The 21960-nt window shown below is 58.9% G+C and overlaps 2 protein-coding genes across 5 annotated transcripts; both read left to right on the top strand.

Moving 5' to 3' along the window:
- The first annotated feature begins 2616 nt into the window (after positions 1 to 2616).
- NLRX1 (NLR family member X1) lies at positions 2617 to 16469 on the top strand. 4 transcript variants are annotated; one of them, XM_056107669.1, is made up of 11 exons: positions 2617 to 2970; positions 3936 to 4058; positions 5090 to 5212; positions 5574 to 5646; positions 6041 to 6129; positions 6804 to 7423; positions 8645 to 9466; positions 13600 to 14195; positions 14544 to 14630; positions 15085 to 15336; positions 15639 to 16469. In XM_056107669.1, exons 3-11 carry the CDS (start codon positions 5143 to 5145, stop codon positions 15958 to 15960), a joined length of 2931 nt encoding a protein of 976 aa, XP_055963644.1. In that variant the 5' UTR covers positions 2617 to 2970; positions 3936 to 4058; positions 5090 to 5142; the 3' UTR covers positions 15961 to 16469. The 4 variants fall into 4 exon arrangements, with proteins under 4 accessions (XP_055963644.1, XP_055963643.1, XP_055963646.1 ...); XM_056107668.1 differs by lacking the exon at positions 2617 to 2970 and adding an exon at positions 3638 to 3737; XM_056107671.1 differs by lacking the exons at positions 2617 to 2970; positions 5090 to 5212 and adding an exon at positions 3638 to 3737 and having other exon boundaries at positions 15639 to 16468.
- Positions 16470 to 17524: 1055 nt separating this feature from the next.
- NHERF4 (NHERF family PDZ scaffold protein 4) lies at positions 17525 to 21827 on the top strand. The gene is made up of 11 exons (XM_056107532.1): positions 17525 to 17540; positions 17896 to 17923; positions 18066 to 18139; positions 18357 to 18568; positions 18803 to 18992; positions 19125 to 19261; positions 19564 to 19768; positions 20225 to 20421; positions 20507 to 20731; positions 20861 to 21058; positions 21768 to 21827. The coding sequence occupies exons 1-11, from the start codon at positions 17525 to 17527 to the stop codon at positions 21801 to 21803; spliced, it is 1518 nt and encodes a 505-aa protein (XP_055963507.1). The 3' UTR covers positions 21804 to 21827.
- Positions 21828 to 21960: the final 133 nt, after the last annotated feature.

The raw sequence follows: 21960 nt of genomic DNA, 5'->3' as shown, positions 1-21960 counted from the left end.
GGAAGCATACACACGCAAAGCAAATTCCTTACTTTCTTCTCTGTTCTGCTCTAACTTGGTTTTTAAGAACTCATCCAAACACTACCATTTCTGCCTGAGGTCGACAGAAACTTCCTTTCCCAGTCTTTCCTAAGACTTCCAGTAGCCTGGAGGCTGGAGCCATAGCACAGCGGATAGAGCATTGCCTTGCATGTGGCTGACCCGGGTTCGATCCCCCGGCATCCCATTTGGTTCTCCAAGCACATCGTCGATTTGCTCGAGCAGGCCCAGTAACGTCTCCATTGGAGACTTTGTTGTTACTGTGTCTGGCTTACTCCAAGCACATAATGTGGGTAATTCCTGAGTGCAGAGCCAGGAGTAACCCTTGAGCATCCCTAGATGTGAATCAAAATCACAATCACGATCATCTTGTTGTTCGCCGATTGCCTCGAACAGGCATCAAAAACATCTCCTTCATCCTAGCCCTGAGATTTGAAAAAGTGCCATATTCAAGGCTCTTTCAGGGTTAGGAGAATGAGACCCATCATTGTTACTGGTATTTGGCATATCGGGTACGCCACAGGGAGTTTGCCAGACTCTGCCGTGTGGGCAGGTTACATTCAGTAGCCTGCCAGGTTGTCCAAAGTAAGAATGAGATAATAAGATGTCGCACAGCCACGAATGGTGCGCTTCCGGGAGCTGGGTTTTATAGTCTCTGGGTCTTGGCCGTTGATGGGATTACATGGCGCTGGGGGGCCAGTTGGTGGGTGTGACCCCTGCCTACTGGAAAATGGAGGATCTGGGTGGAGGATGCTCAGCCTCAATCCGAGCAGGCTTGGAGATCTCAGCCCCAGGACCTGCATGCCTTTGTTCCTCTGCCAGTACCTTCATGCGTGTGGAGAGTGAGGTCTCAGCATGGTTGTGGCTGGTTCTGGAGGTCTACGGCTGCTGGAGCTCTGCTCGGGGCAGGGAGGGAAACTCAACCCGCCCCCCTCCAAGGGGCCCTGGCAAGGACAGCCAGGCACGGGGGCAGGAGAATCAAAATGTCAATCACGATCACGATCACGATCATCCTGTTGTTCGTCAATTGCCTTGAGCAGGCACCAGTAATGTCTCCTTCGTCCTACCCTTGAGATTTGAAAAAGTGCCATATTCAAGGCTCTTTCAGGGTCAGGAGAATGAGACCCATCCTTGTTACTGGTATTTGGCATATTGGGTACGCCACGGGGAGTTTGCCAGATTCTGCCGTGTGGGCAGGTTACATTCGGTAGCCTGCCAGGTTGTCCAAAGTAAGAATGAGATAATAAGATGTCGCATAGCCACGAATGGCGCGCTTCTGGGAGCTGGGTTTTAGAGTCTCTGGGTTTTGGCCATTGATGGGATTACACGGCGCCAGGGGGCCAGTTGGTAGGTGTGACCCCCGCCTACTGGAATTTGGAGGATCTGGGTGGAGGATGCCCAGCCCCAATCCGAGCAGGCTTGGAGATCTCAGCCCTGGGACCCGCATACCTTTGTTCCTCTGCCAGTTCCTTCATGCGTGTGGAGAGTGGTCTCAGCATGGTGGTGGCTGGTTCTGGAGGTCTTTGGCTGCCGGAGCTCTGGTCGGGGTGGGGAGGGAAACTCAACCCGCCCCCCCTCCAAAGCATCCCTAGATGTCAATAATAAAAAAAAAAGACTTCCAGAAGCCTCAGAAGTTCAGAAGTCCCATCCTCAGACCGGAAAGATTGCTCAGTGGTCTGAGCACATGTTTTGCATGCTGAGGTTCCATGGCAGGCACTGCGGATTCCTCTGAGCACCCCAAGCCACCCCAAAGTACAGAGCTGGGAATCGTCCCTGAGCACTGTTAGGAGTAGTCCCCAAAACGAAGCAAACACAAAAATTTCCTTGTGAAACGTACCACCATAGGGGCCCCTGAGGGGAGTGGCTGCCATGCAGGCCCTGAGTTCTGACTGGCAGTGCTGCCCTATTAGGAAAGACTCCAAGAACAGCCTTCATACTTTGCATGTAGGATGCCTGGGTTTGATCAGCAGCACCACATGGCCCCTGAGAAATGCTGGCAGTGGCCCTGAGCACTACTGGGTGTGGCCCCCACGTCAGATAAAAAGTCCCCCATTGCCTTTCCTCTGCCCCGCCCCAGCCTCGGTGGGCCTGAATGTCTGTATTTGCATGTGGGCCTGTCCTGGGGCCATGGGTGTGGACAGCTCTTCCGTGGGGACTGGGCGTGCCTTGCCTGGAAGCACAGGGATGAGGGAGAGGGTCCAGGACATCCCGGGCTTAGAGCAGGCAGGGGTGGGGACTGCCCCTCAGCCCCCTCACCCTCCCCTTCCTTGACCAAAGGGACACCCAGAATCTGGGGTGGGAAGAGAGCCAGGCACAGAGGGACAAAACCCCCACAGAGCTGGAAGCGTGCCTCGGGGAAGGGGAGGGGTTAGGGACCCAGGCCGGAGAGTCCGGTTCGGGCTCTTCCTCTTCCTAACTGGGTCAGCCTGTCTGTGCAAGTCACTTCCCCAGGGGAGGCACAGTTTCCTCATCCGAGCGAAGGGCCAACCGCACGGCTCCGCCCCGGCGGCGCGCAGCGCGCTCCGACGCTCGGGCCGGCTGCAGGGCGAGGTGCCAAGCCGGGCCGGGCTCCGCGCAGGCGGCACAGCGGGCAGGAAGCGCCGGGCAACGGCCTCTGCGAGCCGGCGGGAGACTCGCCGGCGACCAGCTCCCGGGCCCGGGCCGCCGCGGGTGAAGGCCGAGCCGGGCCCGCCGCCCGCCTTGCCTTCGGCGCGGGGCGACCGCGGGGCCGCGGGCAGCCGAGGGACGCGCTGGGCAAGTTCACGGCCAGGGTGGCACCGGCGGGGTGGCGCTGGCCCAGGCCGCAGTGGCGACCGTGGGGCCCTGAAGCCGCGTGGATCTCAGCGGAAGGCTGCGGGCGGCCGCGTTTCTTTGCTGCGTGGCGGGGATCAGGAGTTAGGGAGCACAAGCCCTGATCTTGCAGGGCCGCTGGTGAGCTGGGGGTGACCCTGATCACTGCCCTCACCACCCATAGCCCCGCCCCAGAGCCCGTCTCCACTCAGTGACCCCCTCTGGCTTTTTTTTTTTTTCCACATCCTGGCCATGCGTGCCAAGGATCCGATCCTGGGTGGCACTTGGGACCTGCTGTGCTATCTCTCCACCGCCAAACCCCAAACTCTCAGTCTGAGCCAGAATCCCCCCTACCCCCAGTGACCTCAGGCGTCCTGTGGAGGCCCCTGCTGGCAGCCCCAGCCTGTATTTCTGCTGGTAGGTTGGCGGGGCTGACAGCAGTCCTGCCTCAGCCGTGCCCAGGTGCCAGGGAGACCGGCCCTGTTTCTGGGAACTCAGGGGGAGCCTGGGAGTCTTCAGGACTAGGCGGGACTCTGGGCGGGCTAGAGGGAGACACTATGCCATCCAAGTTGGCAAAGTGGGCGCCAGAACTGGCAAGCATAGCACTCCACAGTAACTGCGGTTTTAGTGGGCGGGGTGGGGATTGGAATAAGGTGAGTGGAGAGAAAGGGGTTCCCGGTAGTTAAGAGGGTCCAAGTGGTCACAGGGGAGGTGGGGGCAGGGAGGGGGAAAGGCTGACCGAGCCCAGGGAGCAGACGTGAGCAGCGCTGTTGGGCCCGGGGGCCTGGGCGCATTTAAACTCAGTTGGGGTTCCCTGATGAATGGTGTGCGAGAGGACCTGCATTAGTCTCAGCCAGGGGAGCCCTTGGTTCTGCTCGGTGAAGCCTGCAGCCCCTGCAGGAGACCATGTGGGTAGAAATATGGAGTAGGCGGCTCATTCATTCATAAATTCATTCATTCTTTATGCCTACCTCAGAGGCAGCGTCCTGAAGAGACAGTGATGAAACCGTTTAAAGTCAGCAGGAAGGAGAAGGACGCGCTAGCGAGGGAGCAAAGGGGAGCGGGTGAGGGCTACTGGCAGCCAACTGTGCCGTCTCATTTTGCAGGAGGCTCAGGAAAGCCACAGCTGAAGAGCCCAGGACTCTTTGCTGAGTTTGCTGGCAGCCAAGCCAAAGGGACACCTGATGACAGCAGTTCACCAGGAGAAAGACGCGTGTGATACCTCAGGGGTGAGGCAGTAGGTGACAGAACCTAAAATGGGAGACTCGGGCTGGCGCGGGAGTAGAGTGGGGAGGGCACTTGCCTTGCACGCGGCCGACCGGGGTTCGGTTCCCAGCAACCCATATGGTCCCCTGAGCACCGCCAGGAGTGATTCCTGAGTGCAGAGCCAGGAGTAACCCCTGAGCAGTGTCGAGTGTGGCACCAACCCCCCCCCCCACACACACACACAAAATGGGAGACTCAGGTCAGGGGTGTCTGGGGAATGGGGAAATGGGTCAGGCCAGGGCTTGCCTGTACCTAAGAGATTGAAGGAAAGCTGATAATCTCCTGGGGAGGAAGACCTGTCGGCCTCACAGGGGGTGGGTGTGTGATGTGTACCATAGTGTTGTGTATGGGATATGTGGTATCTTTGGTATGTGTGTTAGTGTTGAAGTATGTGTCTGGTATGTGGTTGTGTGGTATGCATGTATATGTGTTGTAAGTATGAGGTATATGTGGTGTGTGGTGCATGCTGTGGTGTGTGTGGTATGTTGGAGGTGGGTGTGGTAGTGTAGGATGTGAAGGTGTGGTGTGTGTGGTACATTTGGTATGTATGTAGTGTGTGGGATGTGGCGGCGTGTAAGATGTGTGTGGTGTGTTTGTGGGATGTGCATATGTGTGGTATATCTGTGGTATATATGGTGGTTTGTGTGTATGTATGTGTGGTGTATGGTGTGTGATATGTGTGTGATGTATATGTATGTGTATGGTGTGTTTGTGGTGTATGGCATGTGTATGATATGTGTGGTATGTGCGATGTGTATGTATGTGTGTGTGGGATGTGTAAGCGTGTGATATGTATGTGATGTGTGATGTGTGTGTGGTGTGGGGTGTGTATGGTGTATGTATTGATATGTATGTGGTGTGTATGGTTTGTGTGATATGTGTGTGACATGTGTGTAGTATGTGTGTAGTGTGTGCGGTATGTGTGTGGTGTGTGTGGTCTTTGTGTGTGGTGTGTGTGTGAGAGAGACACTCTTTCACATTCTTGCCTTCGCAGGGAAGCAGGATCAGAGGTGGTCGCTGAGGCTCCTGGGCCCTGGCTGCCCTACCATGAGATGGGGCCACCATTTGCCCAGGGCCTCCTGGGGCCCTGGACTGGGAAGAGTGCTCCAACCGGCAGGTGAGCAGGCAATGCGGTTCTTTTCCTTCCCCCTTCTCTTTTGAGTCTGGGGTGCCTGGGAGAGAGGAGGGAGTCGGGTCCCGGGTGTGGGCCCAGCTCTGTGATTTATGTTGTGGGGCTGTGGGTGAGTCCTCACACTCCACTGAGCTCCCTTTACCCCCTGGAGATAAGGAAGTTGAGCTAGATGATCTCTCAGTGTCTCGGAGCCACCTTGGTCCTGGGACTGGTCTGACTTCAGTTTGCAGAGCCACACAATGCATATCAGATTGTATACAATAATGGGGGTTGATGTAGATGGGGGTCTTTAGGCTGGCGAGGAGATGAGGCTGGGGCCTGATGTCTGTCTGTCTGTCTCTCTCAGATGAAAAGAGCCCTTTCCTGGTCCGCTGGCATTGGCTCTTCAGAGGGGAGGAGAGTCCTCTTGGGACCCGCAGGTGAGTCCTGAGTGTTAACCCCCTAAGACACACCTGGGCCCAGCTAGGTAGCCTGGAAGGGTGAGAGCTTGGAGAAAGCTTGATCCCCTGGGGGTAGGGAGGGTCCAGAACCAGCTCCTGGACTGGAGAGAAGTCAGCTGAGTCATCCACTGTGGTCAGGGCCAGCCAAGAGAGGACCCAGGAGAAGTGGAATGTGACGGGGACCAGCCTTTATTCCAGGCAGCGGTCAAGGGTGGGGGCAAGATGACGTCACAGGGAGGGCTGTGCCAGAGCCCGCTGGGCTCTCTTGGCTGTCCAGGGAGGAGCCTGGGCCTTAGGAAGCCAGAGCCCAGGAGACCAGGCAGCAGGCCTGGACCCGGCCACCACCCACACCTGCTCAATTCCTTGTTCCCAGGGCTTCTGTTCGCCACTATGGAAACTCAGCGGATACTGGTCCCCCCATGGGGAGGCAAGGACAGTTGTTCCGGAGCGTTGCTGCAACGGGTAAGGGACCCATTGGGATCCTGATGGGGGTAGGAAGAGAAGCCTGGAAGGAGAGGCATTGCGGACCTGGGCCCCCCACTCTCCACATCATCCATCTGTCCATGTACATCTTCCTACAATTTTCGGGCTATGCACAAGTGCTCTACTCAGCATTGGGAGGGATACAATATACTTTTTTTGGGGAGGTGCACATCTGACAGTGATTAGGGCTTATTCCTGACTCTCTGCTCAGGGATTACTCCTGGTGGGCTCTGGGTTCCCTGTAGGGTGCCGAGAATTGAACCTGGGTCAGCCATATGCAAAATAAGCACCTTACCTGTTGTGCTGTCTGTTCGGCCTGCTCTATTTTCTTAGTTTGGTTTTTGGGCCGCACCCAGAGGTGCTCAAGGCTTACTCTGGCTCTGTGCTCAGGGATGACTCCTGGCGGTCTTGGGGAACCTTGTGTGATTCCAGGGATTGAACCTGGTTCAGCCGCATGCAAGGCCAATGCCCTATCCACTGTGCTTTCCGGTGCAGTCCGTTTTCTGATGGAAACGAGTTCCAGTACCGTGAGGGACACCAGCCTCTCCTGGTGCCATCTGCATCCACAGCCTGTCCCTGTGCTGGCCACGCCAGACAAGCCCTATGCCATGGTCCCCCAGCGCCTCCCCTGACCCCTGCCCCTTCCCACACAGAAGCCATCCAGCAGCATCGCAGGAACCTAATCGACTGGTTCAGCCGGCTGCCCAGGGAAGAGCGCCAGTTCGGCCCCACGTTTGCGCTGGACACAGTCCACGTGGACCCCGTGATCCGCGAGAGCGCCCCCGATGAGCTGCTTCGCCCGCCTGCAGAACTGTCCCTGGACCGTCAGCCACCCTCTACTGGCCTCCCCCCATTGGCACTCTCCCAGCTGTTTGACCCTGATGCCTGCGGGCACCGCGTGCAGACGGTGGTGCTCTATGGGACAGTGGGCACCGGCAAGAGCACGCTGGTGCGCAAGATGGTCCTGGACTGGTGCTACGGGCGGCTGCCCGCCTTCGAGCTGCTCATCCCCTTCTCCTGCGAGGACCTGTCATCCCTGGGGCCTGCCCCCATCTCTTTGTGCCACCTGGTGGCCCAGCGCTACACGCCCCTCAAGGAGATTCTGCCGCTCATGTCGGCTGCCGGGTCCCGCCTGCTCTTCGTGCTCCACGGCCTGGAACGGCTCAACCTCGACTTCCGGCTGGCGGGCACCGGGCTGTGCAGCGACCCCAAGGAGCCGATGCCACCAGCAGCCATTGTCGTCAACCTACTGCGCAAGTACATGTTGCCTGAGGTGAGTGGCCCCCACTTGCCCTGAAGCATCCCCAGGTCGGGGCTTATGAGGTCTTAGCGCACGCTCTGGTGGGATTCACAACCTGCCACGCTGCTGTGAGCCATGGGTCCCTCCTAAGCCTGCAGAGGCCTGGAGCAGAGCCCGGGCACAGAAGTGGCTCGTTCTAAAGGTCACAGTTGTCATCTTCGTCCTTGGACTTAGAGGCTCCCGGGGGAGGGAGGCTGTGGTTGTGCTCTGGGGCTAGCCTTACTTCTGAGCTCAAGAGTGACCCCTGGCGGTGTTCACAGGACCATATGTGGTGCTTGGGATTCAGAGCCGGTTCAGGGCTGTTATTTATATATATATATATATATACACACACACACACACACATATATATGTTATAATATACACACACATATAATGTATATTATATAATATATATCATTATATATAATATACACATCACTGTTACTGTCCTCCCGTCGTTCATCGATTTGCTCAAGTGGGCCCAGTAGCGTCTCCATTGTGACAATTGTTACTGTGTTTGGCATATCGAATATGTCACGGGTAACTTGCCAGGCTCTGTCGTGCGAGCGAGATACTCTCAGTAGCTTGCCGGGCTCTCTGAGAGGGGCGGAGGAATCGAACTTGGCTTGGCCATGTTGGCTGCATGCAAGGCAAACGCCCTAACACTGTGCTATCGCTCCAACCCGTATGTATATGTATATATGTATTTATATATATATACATATATATATAGAGAGAGAGGAACTTATATATTTATTTCTTATTTTGGGGATCAAACTCAGAGCTGTATGGGCTGGAGTGATAACATAGCGGGTAGGGCGTTTGCCTTGCACGCGGCCGATCCGAGTTCAATTCCCAGCATCCCATATGGTCCCCTGGGCACTGCCAGGGGTAATTCCTGAGTGCAGAACCAGGAGTAACCCCTGCGCATCGCCGAGTGTGACCCAAAAAGAAAAAAAAAAGAACAAACAACAAAAAACTCAGAGCCGTACACATGCAGAATAAGTCCCTCTGCCAGGGGCTGGGGGGCAGGGGTGTTGGGCCACACCTGGTGGTACTCAGGGGCTGTTCCTGGCTCTGTCCAAAGGAGTGACCATATGCAGTGCTGAGGACTTGAACTGGGGTCAGCAGGGGTCAGCAAGGCAAGTACCTTGGCCCCGGTGCTGTAACTCTGGCCCCCAGTGCCTTTAACCCCACATCTTGTCACCCCAGGCCAGCATCCTGGTGACCACCCGGCCCTCTGCTGTCGCTGGCATCCCCAGCAAGTACGTGGGCCGCTACGGGGAGATCTGCGGCTTCTCCGACACCAACCTGCAGAAGCTCTACTTCCAGCTCCGTCTCAACCAGCCCGACTGCGGCTACGGCGCGGGGGGCGCAGGGGTCTCCCCCTCGCCGGTGCAGCGCGACACACTGGTGCAGATGCTGTCGCGGAACCTGGAGGGCCACCACCAGATCGCCGCTGCCTGCTTCCTGCCCTCCTACTGCTGGCTGGTCTGCGCCACCTTGCACTTCCTGCACGCGCCCACGCCGGCCGGCCAGACCCTCACAAGCATCTACACCAGCTTCCTGCGCCTCAACTTTAGCGGGGAGATGCTGGACAGCACTGACCCCGCCAAGCTGTCCCTGATGGCCTATGCCGCCCGGACCATGGGGAAGCTGGCCTACGAGGGGGTGTCCTCCCGGAAGACCTACTTCTCCGAGGAGGACGTGCGGGGCTGTCTGGAGGCGGGTATCAGGACAGAGGAAGAATTCCAGTTGCTGCACGTCTTTCGCCGCGATGCCCTGAGGTTCTTCCTGACCCCGTGTGTGGAGCCAGGCCACCGGGGCACCTTCGTGTTCACCGTGCCCTCCATGCAGGAGTACCTGGCTGCCCTCTACATTGTCCTGGGCTTGCGGAAGACGACTCTGGAGCGCGTGGGTAAGGAGGTGGCTGATTTTGCGGGCCGTGTTGGCGAGGACGTTAGCCTGGTCCTGGGCGTCGTGGCCAAGCTGCTGCCCCTACGGATCCTGCCGCTGGTCTTTAATCTGCTCAAGGTAACAGCAGTTGCCCCGCCTCCCCCCCCCCCCCCCCCCCCCCCGTCAGTCAGTCCTGAGCTCCCCTACACCCCCCACTCCTCTCCCAGAAAGAAGCGGCCACTTCCGGTGTAAGTGCAAATTCTCCCCTTGGCTCTGGGCCATCCCAGTGGAACTGGGGCACAAGAGTAGGGGGCAAAGAAATCCTGAAGCTGGGTGGGGAAGGCTCCGCAGTCTGCAGGGGAATGTGAGGGTCCTAGGGTTGGGGTCACGCACCCCGCACCTCCAAGGGCAGCTTTCCTGGTCCTGCTTGTGTGGCCTGCTGCCCTGTCCCCCCCAGAGGAGACCAGACTCGAGGAGTGATGACTCATCCTGATGAAGCACCAGACACGAGTTTCTAAAGCAGATGCCGCTTTATTCACTTACCCCGGGAGGAGCAATGGCCTTGGTGATTGGCTCTGCCCGCCTGAGCGCTTCGCTCCAGAAACCAGATTACAGGCCTGAGGACTGCACCGCCACAGGCCGGATGTGCTCAGTTGTATTTTTTTGGTTTGTGTTTTGGGCCTCCTCTGGCTGCTCCCTGCTTGGGGGTCGCTTCCAGCAGGGCTCAGGAGACCATGCAGTGCCAGCTCTTGGACCCGGGACTCCAGCAAGCAAAGCATGCACTCAGCTCACTGAACTACCCGGCCCAGATGAGGCTCAGTTATTTTTTGAGTTGAGTTCAAGTTTGGGGGGTGGGGGGAGTGGGTATTCCCAGTGCTGTTTAGGTCTTCAGAGATCACTCCTGGCGGTGCTTGGGGGACCAAATGAGATGTCAGGGGTAGGTGGGCCACGTGCAAGGTAAATGCCCGACCTACTGTACTATCGCTCTGGCCCCTGGGCTCAGTTCTTGAAGGAGTGGTGGGGTGCAGCCCTGCCATCACAAATGAAATACTTTTATGATCCCCTGTGGGGACAGGAAAGCAGGCTCCCTGGTCCGTGACTGGTCCCGGCTCACTCAGCCGGTGAGCACAGTAGCTGGTATTTGAACTCAGACTTTGTGCTCTGGAGTCTTGGGCCTTGCGTGCCAAGCATCACCCACATACAATGAATCTTTCCGCACTGCTGCCTGCCAGGTAATCCTGGAGCTGTCCTGGGAATGGGTCTCAGTAGCTGGTCCTGAAGACACCCATCCCTTTGCAGTGATGGCAAAATCTCATTAAGTGTTTCCTTTGGGGGGGGGGGGAATGTGCAGGAGGTGGGGAGGGTAGACGGGGTGGGGGAGGCAAGGGGGGTGGCTCACCCAGTAGGGCTCAGGAACTGTCCCTTCCTCAGACCTAAGGACTGACCCCAGCTGATGTCCCAGGAGATATGTGGTGGATATGTGGTGATGAGGTGGTGATGAGGATTCTAACCGGGGTCTGTCATCCAGTGTGTTAACCCTTTCCAGCCCTTTTTTGGGGGAGGGGGATTGTGGAGAGGGCTGTCACTGTCACTGTCACTGTCCTCCCATTGTTTATCGATTTGCTCGAGTGGGCCCAGTCACATTGTGAGAATTGTTACTGTGTTTGGCATATCGAATACGTCACGGGTAGCTTGCCAAGCTTTGCCATGCAGGCGAGATACTCTCGGTAGCTTGCCGGGCTCTCCGAGAGGGACAGAGGAATCGAACTCGGGTCGGCCGTGTCGGCCTCATGCAAGGCAAACGCCCTACCCGCTGGGTCTGGCAGTACTCAGAGCTTACCTCACTCAGTGTTTGAGCACCCAATGGTTCTGGAGATGGAACCTGGGGTTCCTGCATGTGCCTCAGCCCTTTGAACCATCTCCCTGACCCCAAATTCTCTTTTATTTGGGGGGGGAGGGTGCAGTGCTCAGGGTTTACTCCTGGCTCTGTGCTCAGGGATCACTCTTGGAAGGACCCAGGGGACTATATGGCATGCTAGGGATTGGGTCTGAGTCAGCATGTACCAGTCAAGCACCCTACCCTACCCACTCTGCTACCTTTCTGGCCCCCTGCAGGTTTTCCGTTTTATAGGTCACAGACCATAAAGGTTAAGAACAGGAGTTCAAAGGATCAGGGAGAGAGGTCAATGGGCTGAGCATATGCTTTGCATGCTCAGATTTTGGCTTAGTCCCCGGCAGCACATGGTCTCCTGAGCACCACTAGAATGGCTGGGCACAGAGCTGGGCAGAGAAAAGAACAGGGCACACACAGGATGATCTGATCTGACGTATGAGGAGTAACTGGACAAGTACATGTAGTAAAAGGAGGATACCCAGATCACCCCTGACCCCAGTGCTTAGGAAAGAGGACAGAAAAGGAGATAATTCAAGAGGGTAAGGAAGAAGATGAGAAAGGGAAGTACTGGGGAGTAGGGGTCAGAGCTTCAGTAACATGGATGATGTGGAGAGTTGTGTAATTTTATGTCTAGAGCACAGACTCAACAACAATGCAATTATGAGATCGAAGGTACAACCACCGAACTTTGTAATCAAGGTGGCAGGCTGGCAGGACGGTGGGGACGGAGTATGGGACACTGGTGGAGGGAAGTTGACAGTGGTGGTGGATTGGTGTTGAAATATTACATACCTAAAACTCAACTGCCACTAACTTTGTAAATCATGGTTCTTTAAAAAATTTTTTTAAATAGTCAAAAAATTCTACAAAGCAAGCAAAACAAAAAAAGAATTCAGGGCTGGAAAGATAGTACAGGGATAGATGCACTTGCCTTGAACATGGCCCACCCTGGTCGATGCCTAGCCCCACTCAGTAGTCACCCCAGAGCACAGAGCACCACTAGGTGTGGCTCAGAAACAGCCTCCCCCAACCCCCCAAAATAGAACAGTAATTCAGTAATCCAACTACCTTGATTTACATCTCAGTTCCACCACTCACTAGCTTTGTGTCCATAAAGAAACCACTTAACCTCTCTGCCACAAGTTCTTTTGTTTGTTTTGGAGATCCGGACTCACTCCTGACAGTGCTCAGGGATCACTTTTTTTTTTTTTTTGCATTTTGGGTCACACCCAGCGATGCTCAGGGGTTACTCCTGGCTCATGCACTCAGGAATTACTCCTGGCGGTGCTCAGGGGACCATATGGGATGCTGGGAATCGAACCTGGATCGGCCATGTTGGCTGCGTGTAAGGCAAATGCCCTACCCACTGTGCTATTGCTCCAGCCCCAGGAATCACTTCTTTCGGGACTCAGAACACCATATGTGGTGCCAGGGATCGAACCCGGGCCAGCCGAGTGCAAGGCGGGCGCTCTCCCCGCTGCACTATTGCTCCAGCCCCTGTACTGCGAGTTCTTTCCTCCTATATGGAATCATGGTAGAAACGATATCACTGACTATTATGAGGATTAAAAGAGTTAATCATGGGTGTCTGGAGCTTAGTGAGTGCTAGTAAGTTGTTTGTTAGCCTAAATCCAGGGCTAGCGAGAGAACAGTGGGCTGAGTTGTACTTGTTGGAGGCCTCTGGTTCCAATCACCAGTACCACATGGTCCCCTCAGCACCAGGCACCACTGGGTAGGACCCCCAGAACAACCAAACAAAAAAACCTTAAAAGCCGGCACAGACAGTCCACTCATCCCTCCACCCACCACCCAACTGCCAGCCCAACCCTCAGGGGAGGCACTTCCTCCCCTGAGTTAGAGAGGAAGGCGGAATCTCCTAAGGGGATTCAGAAAGCCCCTCAGTTATTTGAGAATGTACTAGAAGTGCTAGCACCCTTAGCACCCCTAAGTCCTGTTAGAGGGGAGCTGCTCACAGCAGACAAGTCCCGTCAGTTTCTCCATGATCCTGTTGGTTGGCCTTTCCAGAGTGAAAACGGGTTTCCTGGATCCAGGGATATGGTTTAGTGGTGGAGCACTTGTCTTTTAAGTGTAGGGCTCTGGGTTCCATCCCCGGCATCGCTCTCTCTCTCTCTCACACCCACACCCACACCCACAGATTTCTCCCTTTCCCCCCCAAAAAATAATTTCCCAGCCTCAGGCATGCAGGAGAGACAAAGCTGGCCATTTCAGATCAGGGCCGGTTGGGTTTCTTCACATGCAGTTCACATGCTGTAGGAGCCACAAAGGACCCTGCTGGAAGGGAGAAGTTGGATCAGTGGGTGTCGTGGTGACGAGGAGGCGGGGTGGTTCTGACCCTGTATCCTGCTCCCTTCCCCAGGTGGTCCCCACAGTGTTTGGGCGCGTGGTGGGTAAGAGCCGGGAGGCCGTGGCCCAGGCCATGGTGCTGGAGATGTTCCGAGAGGAAGACTTCTACAACGAAGACGTCCTGGAACAGATGGACGCCAGCATCCTGGGTGTGGAGGGCCCTCGGCGCCACCCCGATGAGCCCCCCGATGATGAGGTCTTCGAGCTCTTTCCCATGTTCGTGGGGGGGCTTCTCTCGGCCCCCAACAGGGCGGTGCTGGCGCAGCTGGGCTGCCGCATCAGGCACCAGGAGGCGCTGGAGAACACGCAGGCCATCAAGAAGCGGCTGGGGAAGGCGGGCCGCCGGGTGCTGCCGCCCACAGAGCTCATGGACAACCTGTTCTTCCACTACGAGTTCCAGAACCAGCGCTTCTCGGCCGAGGTGCTGGGCTCCCTGCGCTGGCTCAACCTGGCTGGCTTGCGCATGACGCCCCTCAAGTGCACCGTGGTGGCCACCGTGCTGGGCAGTGGGAGACACGCCCTGGACGAGGTGAACTTGGCCTCCTGCCAGCTGGACCCTGCCGGGCTGCGCACGCTCATGCCGGTCCTCCTGCGTGCCCGGAAGCTGGGGTGAGGACCCGTCCCCATGGGACACAGAGGGACGAAGTCTGGAGAAAGGGAAGGGAAGGAAGGCCTGGGAGGGCAGGTGATGAAGTCTGGTGTGGGTGGAGGAGGAACGGGAGCGCTCCATGATTGCTTGTTTTGCTTTGAGGGGAGGGGTTTGGGCTGACTCCTGGCTCTGTGCTCAGGGACCGCTCCCGGCGATGCTCGTGCAGAGGGGACCCTCTGCATGCTGTGCTGGGGAATGGAATGGGTCAGCCGCGTGTGATGCAAGCGCCGTCTGCCCTGCACTATCTCTCCGGCTTCTCCATGCTAACTGGTCTGCTGCTTGTCTCTGCTCTGACTCCTCTGCTCCAGCTTGCAGCTCAACAGCCTGGGCCCCGAGGCTTGCAGAGATCTCCAGGACCTGTTACTTCATGACCAGTGTCAGATCACCTCCCTGCGGTGAGTTGCCGGAGGGGCCCCCTGTCCCTATGGACAGGCCTCTGGACTTGTCGGGTGCAGCCTCCCCTCACCCCCCAGCTCCCCCAGGCTGGAGAAGAGAATGTGTGGGGAGGGGGAGAGGCGGAGGGGAGAAAAAGAACAACCAAGCAGAGCCAACTGTCACCTCTCTTCCAGAAGCTTCTCTGTCACCTTGCCTTGCAGGGACAGGCCCCCATTTCTGACAGAAGTCAGGGGAAGGGAAGGAGGAAAAGGGGGAAAAGAGGGATGGGGCTAGGGTTCTGGGGAGGAGTTGAGAAAAGGAGGAAGAGGAGGGTCGAGGAGGGAGGAGAGGAAAAGAGAAGCTGGCTTTGACTGCAGAGATCGCCATTTCTCTGTCTTTCCTTCTCCCGGGCGGGCTCCCCAGAAGGGCACCCCTTGGGCCTGCGTGACCTTGGGGCGCCGCTTGTGGCCACAGGCTGTCCAACAACCCGCTGACAGCGGAGGGCGCGGAGCTGCTGCTCGAGGGGCTGGCGGGAAACCGCTCCCTCACTCACCTCTCCCTGCTGCACACGGACCTCGGCGACGAGGGCCTGGAGCTGCTTGCGGCCCAGCTACACCGGAACCAGGGACTGCAGGAGCTGAACGTGGCCTACAACGGCGCCGGCGACACGGCGGCCCTGGCGCTGGCCCAGGCTGCCCGCAGCCACCCTTCCCTACAGCTGCTGCAGTGAGTCTTGAACCCGCGGTCCCCGCAGCTCGCCCCGCTCTGCACCGCGCTTTTCGTACCCTAGAGGGCGCGCCTGAGCCCGGCCTCACCCCGCCCCCCCGCTTCTGATTGGTCCGTGTCTGCTTGTACTCCGCTTTTGATTGGCTCTTCCGCGGCATATGCTGGGGGCCGGCTTCCTGCTGTTGGCGTCCTCCCTGGCGTCCCTGGCTGACCTGCAACGCTTTCCCCAGCCCGGGCTACTTTGCAAGACCCCTTCAGGGGGTCCTCCCGCCCTAAAAGCTCCCCCCTCTTTCTCCGGCCAGCCTCTACTTCAATGAGCTGAGCTCCGAGGGCCGCCGGGTCCTGCGGGATCTGGCCGGCAGCCCCGAAGGCGGAGCGCGGGTGGTGGTGTCGCTGACGGAGGGGACGGCCGTGTCCGAGTACTGGTCGGTGATCCTCAGCGAAGTCCAGCGGAACCTCAACAGCTGGGACCGGGGCCGCGTGCAGCGGCACCTGGAGCTGCTGCTGCAGGATTTGGAAGACAGCCGGGGCGCCACGCTGAACCCCTTGCGCAAGGCCCAGCTGCTGCGCGTGGAGAGCGAGTTCCGGGCACTCCTGGAGCAGCTGGCAGGTCGTGGCACCTGAGTTGACGACGGCTGACACCTCGCCGCGCGACCCCTCCTGCTCCAGCCCTGTGCTCCCGCCGCCTCCGGCTTGTACTGGAGGGAAAGGAAAGGGCATTTATAAACAATGCTGCCGTTCCCGGCCCGGGGCACGTCGGACCAGTGCCGGACAGCCCGGTCGGGTTCGTCCAGGGTCACGGAACATGCCCCTCCCTTATGCTCCAGGGAGCGAAGGATGTGGCGCTTTAGCGACCAAATCGTCGCGCAGCCCCAGTCCCAGCCTCGCCCCACCCTCCCATCTGGAGCTCCTGATCGCACCGCCAGGGGGCGCGCGTCTCCCGCCCGCAGTGCCGGAAGTGTGGCCAAGCGCACACCCCAGGATGGCATTCTCCTCACTTTGGTGCTCTCCCCTCGCCCCAACCCCCCTTCACCACAGTGGTACTTAGGCTCTGTGCCCCAAGGGGCACTTACACTGATTGTCTCCAATAAAACCTGGCCTCTTTAAATAAAAACCGACTGGGTCACTTGCCTGGGGCTTTCAGGAAAGGTCACTCAATTGTTCTTGGTCATTTGATGGTGGGGGAGGGGGGCGCGTGGTGAGGGGCACTCCTGGCTGTGCTCAGGGGCCCAGGGCAGGAGGATGCTCCTGCAGTGCTTGGGGAGGGGGTCCACCAGGGCTACCCTAAAGGATGCCAGCATGGGGATGAGGTATCGTGTTGAGTGTTGAATCCGGGGCTTCTCCTTGTGCCAGGGATGTGCCCAACCACTCGGGTCATATCCGGCCCCTATTCTCAGTCTTTTTGTTTGTTTTTTTTGGGGGGGCCACATCTGGGGGTGCTCAGGGGCAACTCCTGGCCCTACACTCAAGAATCACCCCTGGCAGGCTTGGGGGACCATACTGGATGTCAGGAATTGAACTCAGGTTGGCTGCGTGCCTTACCATCATTTTGTCTCTGCCTGCACCTTCCACCCAAATTCTGTCTTTCCGTTTAACTACCCAACACCTCCTATTGCAGTTGGAAGTCAGACTCTAGGCTCAGAATCAGAGAGGGCTGGGGGTGGGCCCCAGGAACCAGAAATCAAGGAGGGGTTGGCCACTCTAGGCTGTTGGACTCCTGTCACCCTTTCAGAAGTGCATGTCCCCGGGGTGGGCCCACAAGTGCCCTGCGGGCTGCTTTCTCCATGCTTCAGGGAGCTGGAGCGGTTACAGAGTTTCAGAGAAAGTAGGGGCCCAGGGGCCAGAGCGATAGTGCAGCGAGCTGGGCGTTGGTCCTGCACGCCTAGGTTTGATTCCGACACCCCATGTGGTCCCCTGAGTGCTGTCAGGAATGATCCCACAGCACGGGTAACCCTGAGCACCAAGGAGTATAAGCCCAAAAGAAAAAAGTGGGGGGGGGGTCAGGGACAGGGGTGGGGGGCAGGAGGCACACAGGCTTCTCCGAGGATGACCATGCTGCAGTTAACCATTACCCGCTGCTCAGGAGGGAGCAGCGACTTCAAGGAGGCGGGCAGAGAGGGAAGGTGTAGGAAGGTCAGCTGGTTTTGTGGACCTTGGCCTGCGGGAGTCCTGGGTCGCGGGGCCAACCATGGAGACTGTCGCAGGTCCGAGGCTGGGAGAAGCCCAGGGTGGGAAGAGAAGGGCAGTGGGAGGTGGAGGTCAGCCTGGAGCACCAACGGGGGCTGGGTGGGGTCTGAAGCCTTGGGGCAGAAGCTGGAAGTGAGGGGAGAAGAGGTGAGTGGATCTCTCTTCCCAGCCCCGCCCTGGAGTGATTGGTTTAGATGTCTGAGCCCGGAGCTGGGTGGGGAAGTAAGGTGGGACTCGGGTGCCGCACATAGGGGTAAGCAGGGGGCTTCTCGCAGACCTGCCAAGAGCCAGGAGCAGGTCAGGAGCTAGGAGCCATGGACAGATTGCTTGTGGGGGCCAGGAAAGCTCACCAGCCCTTTCTTTGCCCGATAGAGCTGCAGGACACGGCCTCGTTAACCCTGTAAGTGCCTGCTGGGGAGGGTTGGGGGCTGGGACGCAGGGAGCACTGAGCCTGTCATTAGCACTTCAAGGAGGGCCGAGACCCCCCCGCACCCCAACCCTGATGTCAGCGTCTTCTTCCTGGGTCCCTTGCCTCCTCACAGGAAGTTTGAGTTCAACCCCAAAGTGGGCATTGATAATCCTGCGCTCTGCCTGACTGAAGACTTGGACCCCTCAGGTAATCCTCCGCCCCACCCATTCCCCAGCCAGCCCGCCGCCCCTCCTAGCCGCCTGGGCTCCACACTGCCCCCCTGGTGGCCACTCCTTGCTCTCTGCGCTGGAAGGGACAGAGGAGGTGATGGGGCGCCCTGTCCCGCCCACTCTGCTCCTGCCCCGCGCCGGACGGGGAGAACCCGCAGGTGACCCGTCTCCCCATTCCCTGCCGCCCCTTGCAGACACGGGGAAGTTGGAGTCACCCCGCTTCTGCCTGCTGAGCAAAGACGAGAGCGGGAGTTTCGGTTTCCACCTCCAGCATCACCTGGCCCGGACGCAGCCCGTGGTGAGCAAGGTGGACCCCGGCAGCTCCGCCCAGCGCCAGGGGCTCCGGGAAGGAGACTTGATTCTGGGGGTGAACCTCAACCTACTGGAACAAGAAAACTTTGCGGTGGTGAGATTGGACAGGGACCCCTGGGGGCGGGGGCTGAGGGAAGAGAAGCCCGGTGGGGGGGTCACCTCCAGGTACGGGGACCCCCTAAGTCCCAACCCGCACCTCCCAGTGATGTAGGGGTGTCTGGGCAGTGAAGGTCGTGCCAAGGCACCCCGGGGAGCGGGTTCCAGCAGGGCTGAGCCAGCCCCTAACTAAGGGTGGTCCCGACGTCACCGCCCGCTCCCCCGCCCCCAGGTGGTCCGCCACATCCGCGCCAGCGGCCCGCGCGTGCTGCTGATGGTGGTGGCCCAGCACGTGTACGACGTGGCCCGCGAGCGGCAGGGGGACAAGGCCCCCCTCTATCCCACACTTGGCCCAGGGGTCCGGCCCCGGCTGTGCCACGTCGTGAAAGATGAAGGCGGCTTCGGCTTCAGCGTCACCTCGGGTGAGCTCCGCGGCCCGGGAGCGAGGGTGGGCGCGGAGACGGTGGGCGCGGCGAGGGTGGACAGGGCGGGAGCCCCCTGGCTCGGGTCCGCGGCAGACTGGAGACGAAAACGAGGCGCTTTGCGGCTTGCAGGATACGGGGGTTCTTTCTGGTTGGTGCTGAGTTCCGGAGGAGCAGCTGAGCGGGCAGGGGTCCCCGCCGGGGCCCGGCTGCTGGAGGTGAATGGGGCGAGCGTGGAGAAGCTCACCCAGAGGAAAGTCAACAAGAAGGTGAGGACCTGCAGCCTCCGCCCTTGGGCCAGGCACGCAGACTCCGCCCCCGGCCCTCTTCCGCCTTTGCCCCGCCCTCCCCCCCACTGCCCACCCCTGTCCCCCCATTCCCACCCCGTCTCAGCCTGAAGCCGGCTCCTCCTCCAGCCTCCGACCTGGTCCCACCCTGGGCGCCCCCTGACATGTCCCTTTCCACCGGGTCCTCCTGGGCAGCGCCCCTGCAAGCGGGGGGCGGGACTGGGAGAAGGGGCCGCCCTGGGCCTGCCCCATCCCGGTAGCTGATGCCCTTTGGGTCCTGACAGCTCTCGCAGAGTGGACAGCAAGTGACCCTGCTGGTGGCAGCAACCGAGGTGGAGGAACAGTGCCGCCGGCTGGGCGTGCCGCTGGCTGCCCCGCTGGCAGTGGGCTGGACACTGCCTGGCAGGCCCCGCTGCCTGAACTTGGAGAAGGGGCCCCAGGGCTTCGGCTTTCTGCTGAAGGAGGAAAAGGGGCCCGATGGCACCTTCGGTGAGTCAGGGGTGGGGGGAGGGCACAGACAGCAGCCCCCTAGCTCTGCTCAGCACACGGGAATGGGGAGGTGGCGGGCAGCGACCGGAGGGAGGCTGACCTGGGTTCATGCTGGCATATGATTCCCTGAGGGTGATCCCTGGAAACAGAGCCAGGAGTAAGCCCTGAGCGTCACCGGATGTGGCCCCAAAACCGAAACCAAAAAGAAAAAAAAGAGGGGGGACCCAGAGCGATAGTACTGACCCGGCATCTGCTCGGATCTCCTGTGCACCCCCTCGGAACCGTTCCTGAGTGCAGGGCCGGGAGTCACCCAGGTGTGGCTCCCGAACAAATAAACCGCACCCCACCCTGGGTCCTCCTCCTGGGCTCTCTTTCCTGTTCTGTCCACACCCGCCCAGGGCAGTGGACGGGGCTGCGCTCAAAAGTGGAGAAGCAACGAGACTATCCTTGTTCCAGGGCAGTTCCTGCGGGAAGTAGACCCGGGACAGCCAGCCGAGAAGGCGGGGATGCGTGATGGGGACCGGCTGGTGGCTGTGGCTGGGGACAGCGTGGAGGGGCTGAGCCACAAGGAAACGGTGTCCCGGATCCGGGCGCAGGGACCCCGCGTGGAGCTCACTGTGGTGGACCCTGAGGCTGACCGCTTCTTCAACACAGTGTGTGGTTGGGCAGGGGTTGGGGAGGATCAGGTGCAGGGCTGTGGGCAGGGCAAGCAGCCCCCTCCTCTTCTGTCTCCCCCAGGCCCGCCTGTCCCCCCTCCTCTTCATGGAACCTGCCGAGCCACCTGCCGCTCAGGACGGAGCATCTCAGGACCAGACTGAGGCTCTGCCCAGTGCAGATGCTCCAACCTCCAGGGCCCCGGTCCCAGGGTCCACCCGCCTGTGTATCCTGCACCCCGGGCCTGGTGGTGGCTATGGATTCTGGCTCTCCTGCGTGACCAGCTGGCCACGACTGTACATCTCCCAGGTGATGGAGGCTCCAGACCCCTGTCCGTCATTTGCCTCCTCAGTTCTCTCCGTGTCCCCCCCACCCCCCAGTACACAGCCCAGTTCCCCGGGAAGACGTATGTCATCTGTCCTTCCCCCCCATGGCCAGGTGATCCCAGGAGGGGCCGCGGACCAAGCAGGCCTGAGGCAGGGAGACGTGGTTCTGGAAGTGAACGGGTGTGCCATCGACGACGAGAACGAGATGGACATTCTGAACCTGCTCCTTGAGGCCGATCCGCCCCTGTCCCTGAAGCTGGCGGCGGCCATGCCCGGCCAGGACTCAAGGGAGTTCCAGAAGGAGGATAATGTGAGGAAGCCACCAAGAGGCACTGTGAGGGCCAGAGAGTGAGCACAGCAGGGAGGGCACTGGCCTTATCTATGGCTGACCTGAGTTTGATCCCCAGCACCCCATATGGGAACTAAGTACCATCAGGAGTGAGCCCTGAGCACCCCCAGGTGCGGCCCCAAAAGCCAAACAAAAAGAGGTGCTGGAGCTAGAGAGATAGCACGTGGGTAAGATGCTTGCCTTTTAAGTGACTGACGGGGGCTCAATCCCCGGCATCCCCACTGGTCCCCTGAACACTGCCAGGAGTGATTTCTGAGCTCAGAGTCAGGAATAACCCTTGAGCATTGCCATGTGTGACTCTTTCATTTTATTTTAATTTTTTTTGTCTTTTTGGGTCACACCTGGCGATGCACAGGGGTTACTCATGGTTTTGCACTCAGGAACTACCCCTGGCGGTGCTCAGGAGACCATATGGGATGCTGGGAATCGAACCCAGGTCGGCCGCGTGCAAGGCAAACGCCCTACCCGCTGTGCCATCACTCCAGCCCACGTGTGACTTTTAAAGATGCTGTGAATAACCTGAGAAGGTGGTGGCGAGGAAACTGAGAGGCAGGACTGGGGATCAGGAGAAGCAGGGTGGGGGTATATGGGGACCCTCAGCTATGGGAAGGAAGGACTGAAGCTCAAGCACCCTGCTGGTCCTCATGGCTCCTCTCCTCTCTCTACTCAGGAATGGACCTACTCCTCAGAGCTGGTGCAGAAATAGCCCTTCCCGCTCAGCACATCCCCGAGTGTAGCCTGGCATGCTCCCATGGGGCCATGTCTCTCTCAGCCGGAAGCTGGACTACGGACCCTAAACCTCTCCAAAAATAGGACCCTGTCCCGGATCTCCTGCTTCCCAGACCGCACCTCCCAGAATTAAG

This window comes from Sorex fumeus, unplaced genomic scaffold (genome assembly GCF_029834395.1).
Source record: "Sorex fumeus unplaced genomic scaffold, SorFum_2.1 ptg000169l, whole genome shotgun sequence".
Lineage (NCBI taxonomy): Eukaryota > Metazoa > Chordata > Mammalia > Eulipotyphla > Soricidae > Sorex > Sorex fumeus.
This window is presented reverse-complemented; position numbering and strand designations above follow the sequence as displayed.

Bases quoted from the DNA above. Each gene is read 5' to 3' on its own strand.
- NHERF4 (XM_056107532.1), top strand. The intron at 17,924-18,065 runs GTAAGTGCCTGC...GCCTCCTCACAG, and splicing joins GACACGGCCTCGTTAACCCT to GAAGTTTGAGTTCAACCCCA. The intron at 19,769-20,224 runs GTGAGTCAGGGG...TCCTTGTTCCAG, and splicing joins GGGGCCCGATGGCACCTTCG to GGCAGTTCCTGCGGGAAGTA.
- NLRX1 (XM_056107669.1), top strand. From the start codon at position 5,143: ATGAGATGGGGCCACCATTTGCCCAGGGCCTCCTGGGGCCCTGGACTG. The intron at 6,130-6,803 runs GTAAGGGACCCA...CTTCCCACACAG, and splicing joins CCGGAGCGTTGCTGCAACGG to AAGCCATCCAGCAGCATCGC. The intron at 14,631-15,084 runs GTGAGTTGCCGG...TTGTGGCCACAG, and splicing joins TGTCAGATCACCTCCCTGCG to GCTGTCCAACAACCCGCTGA.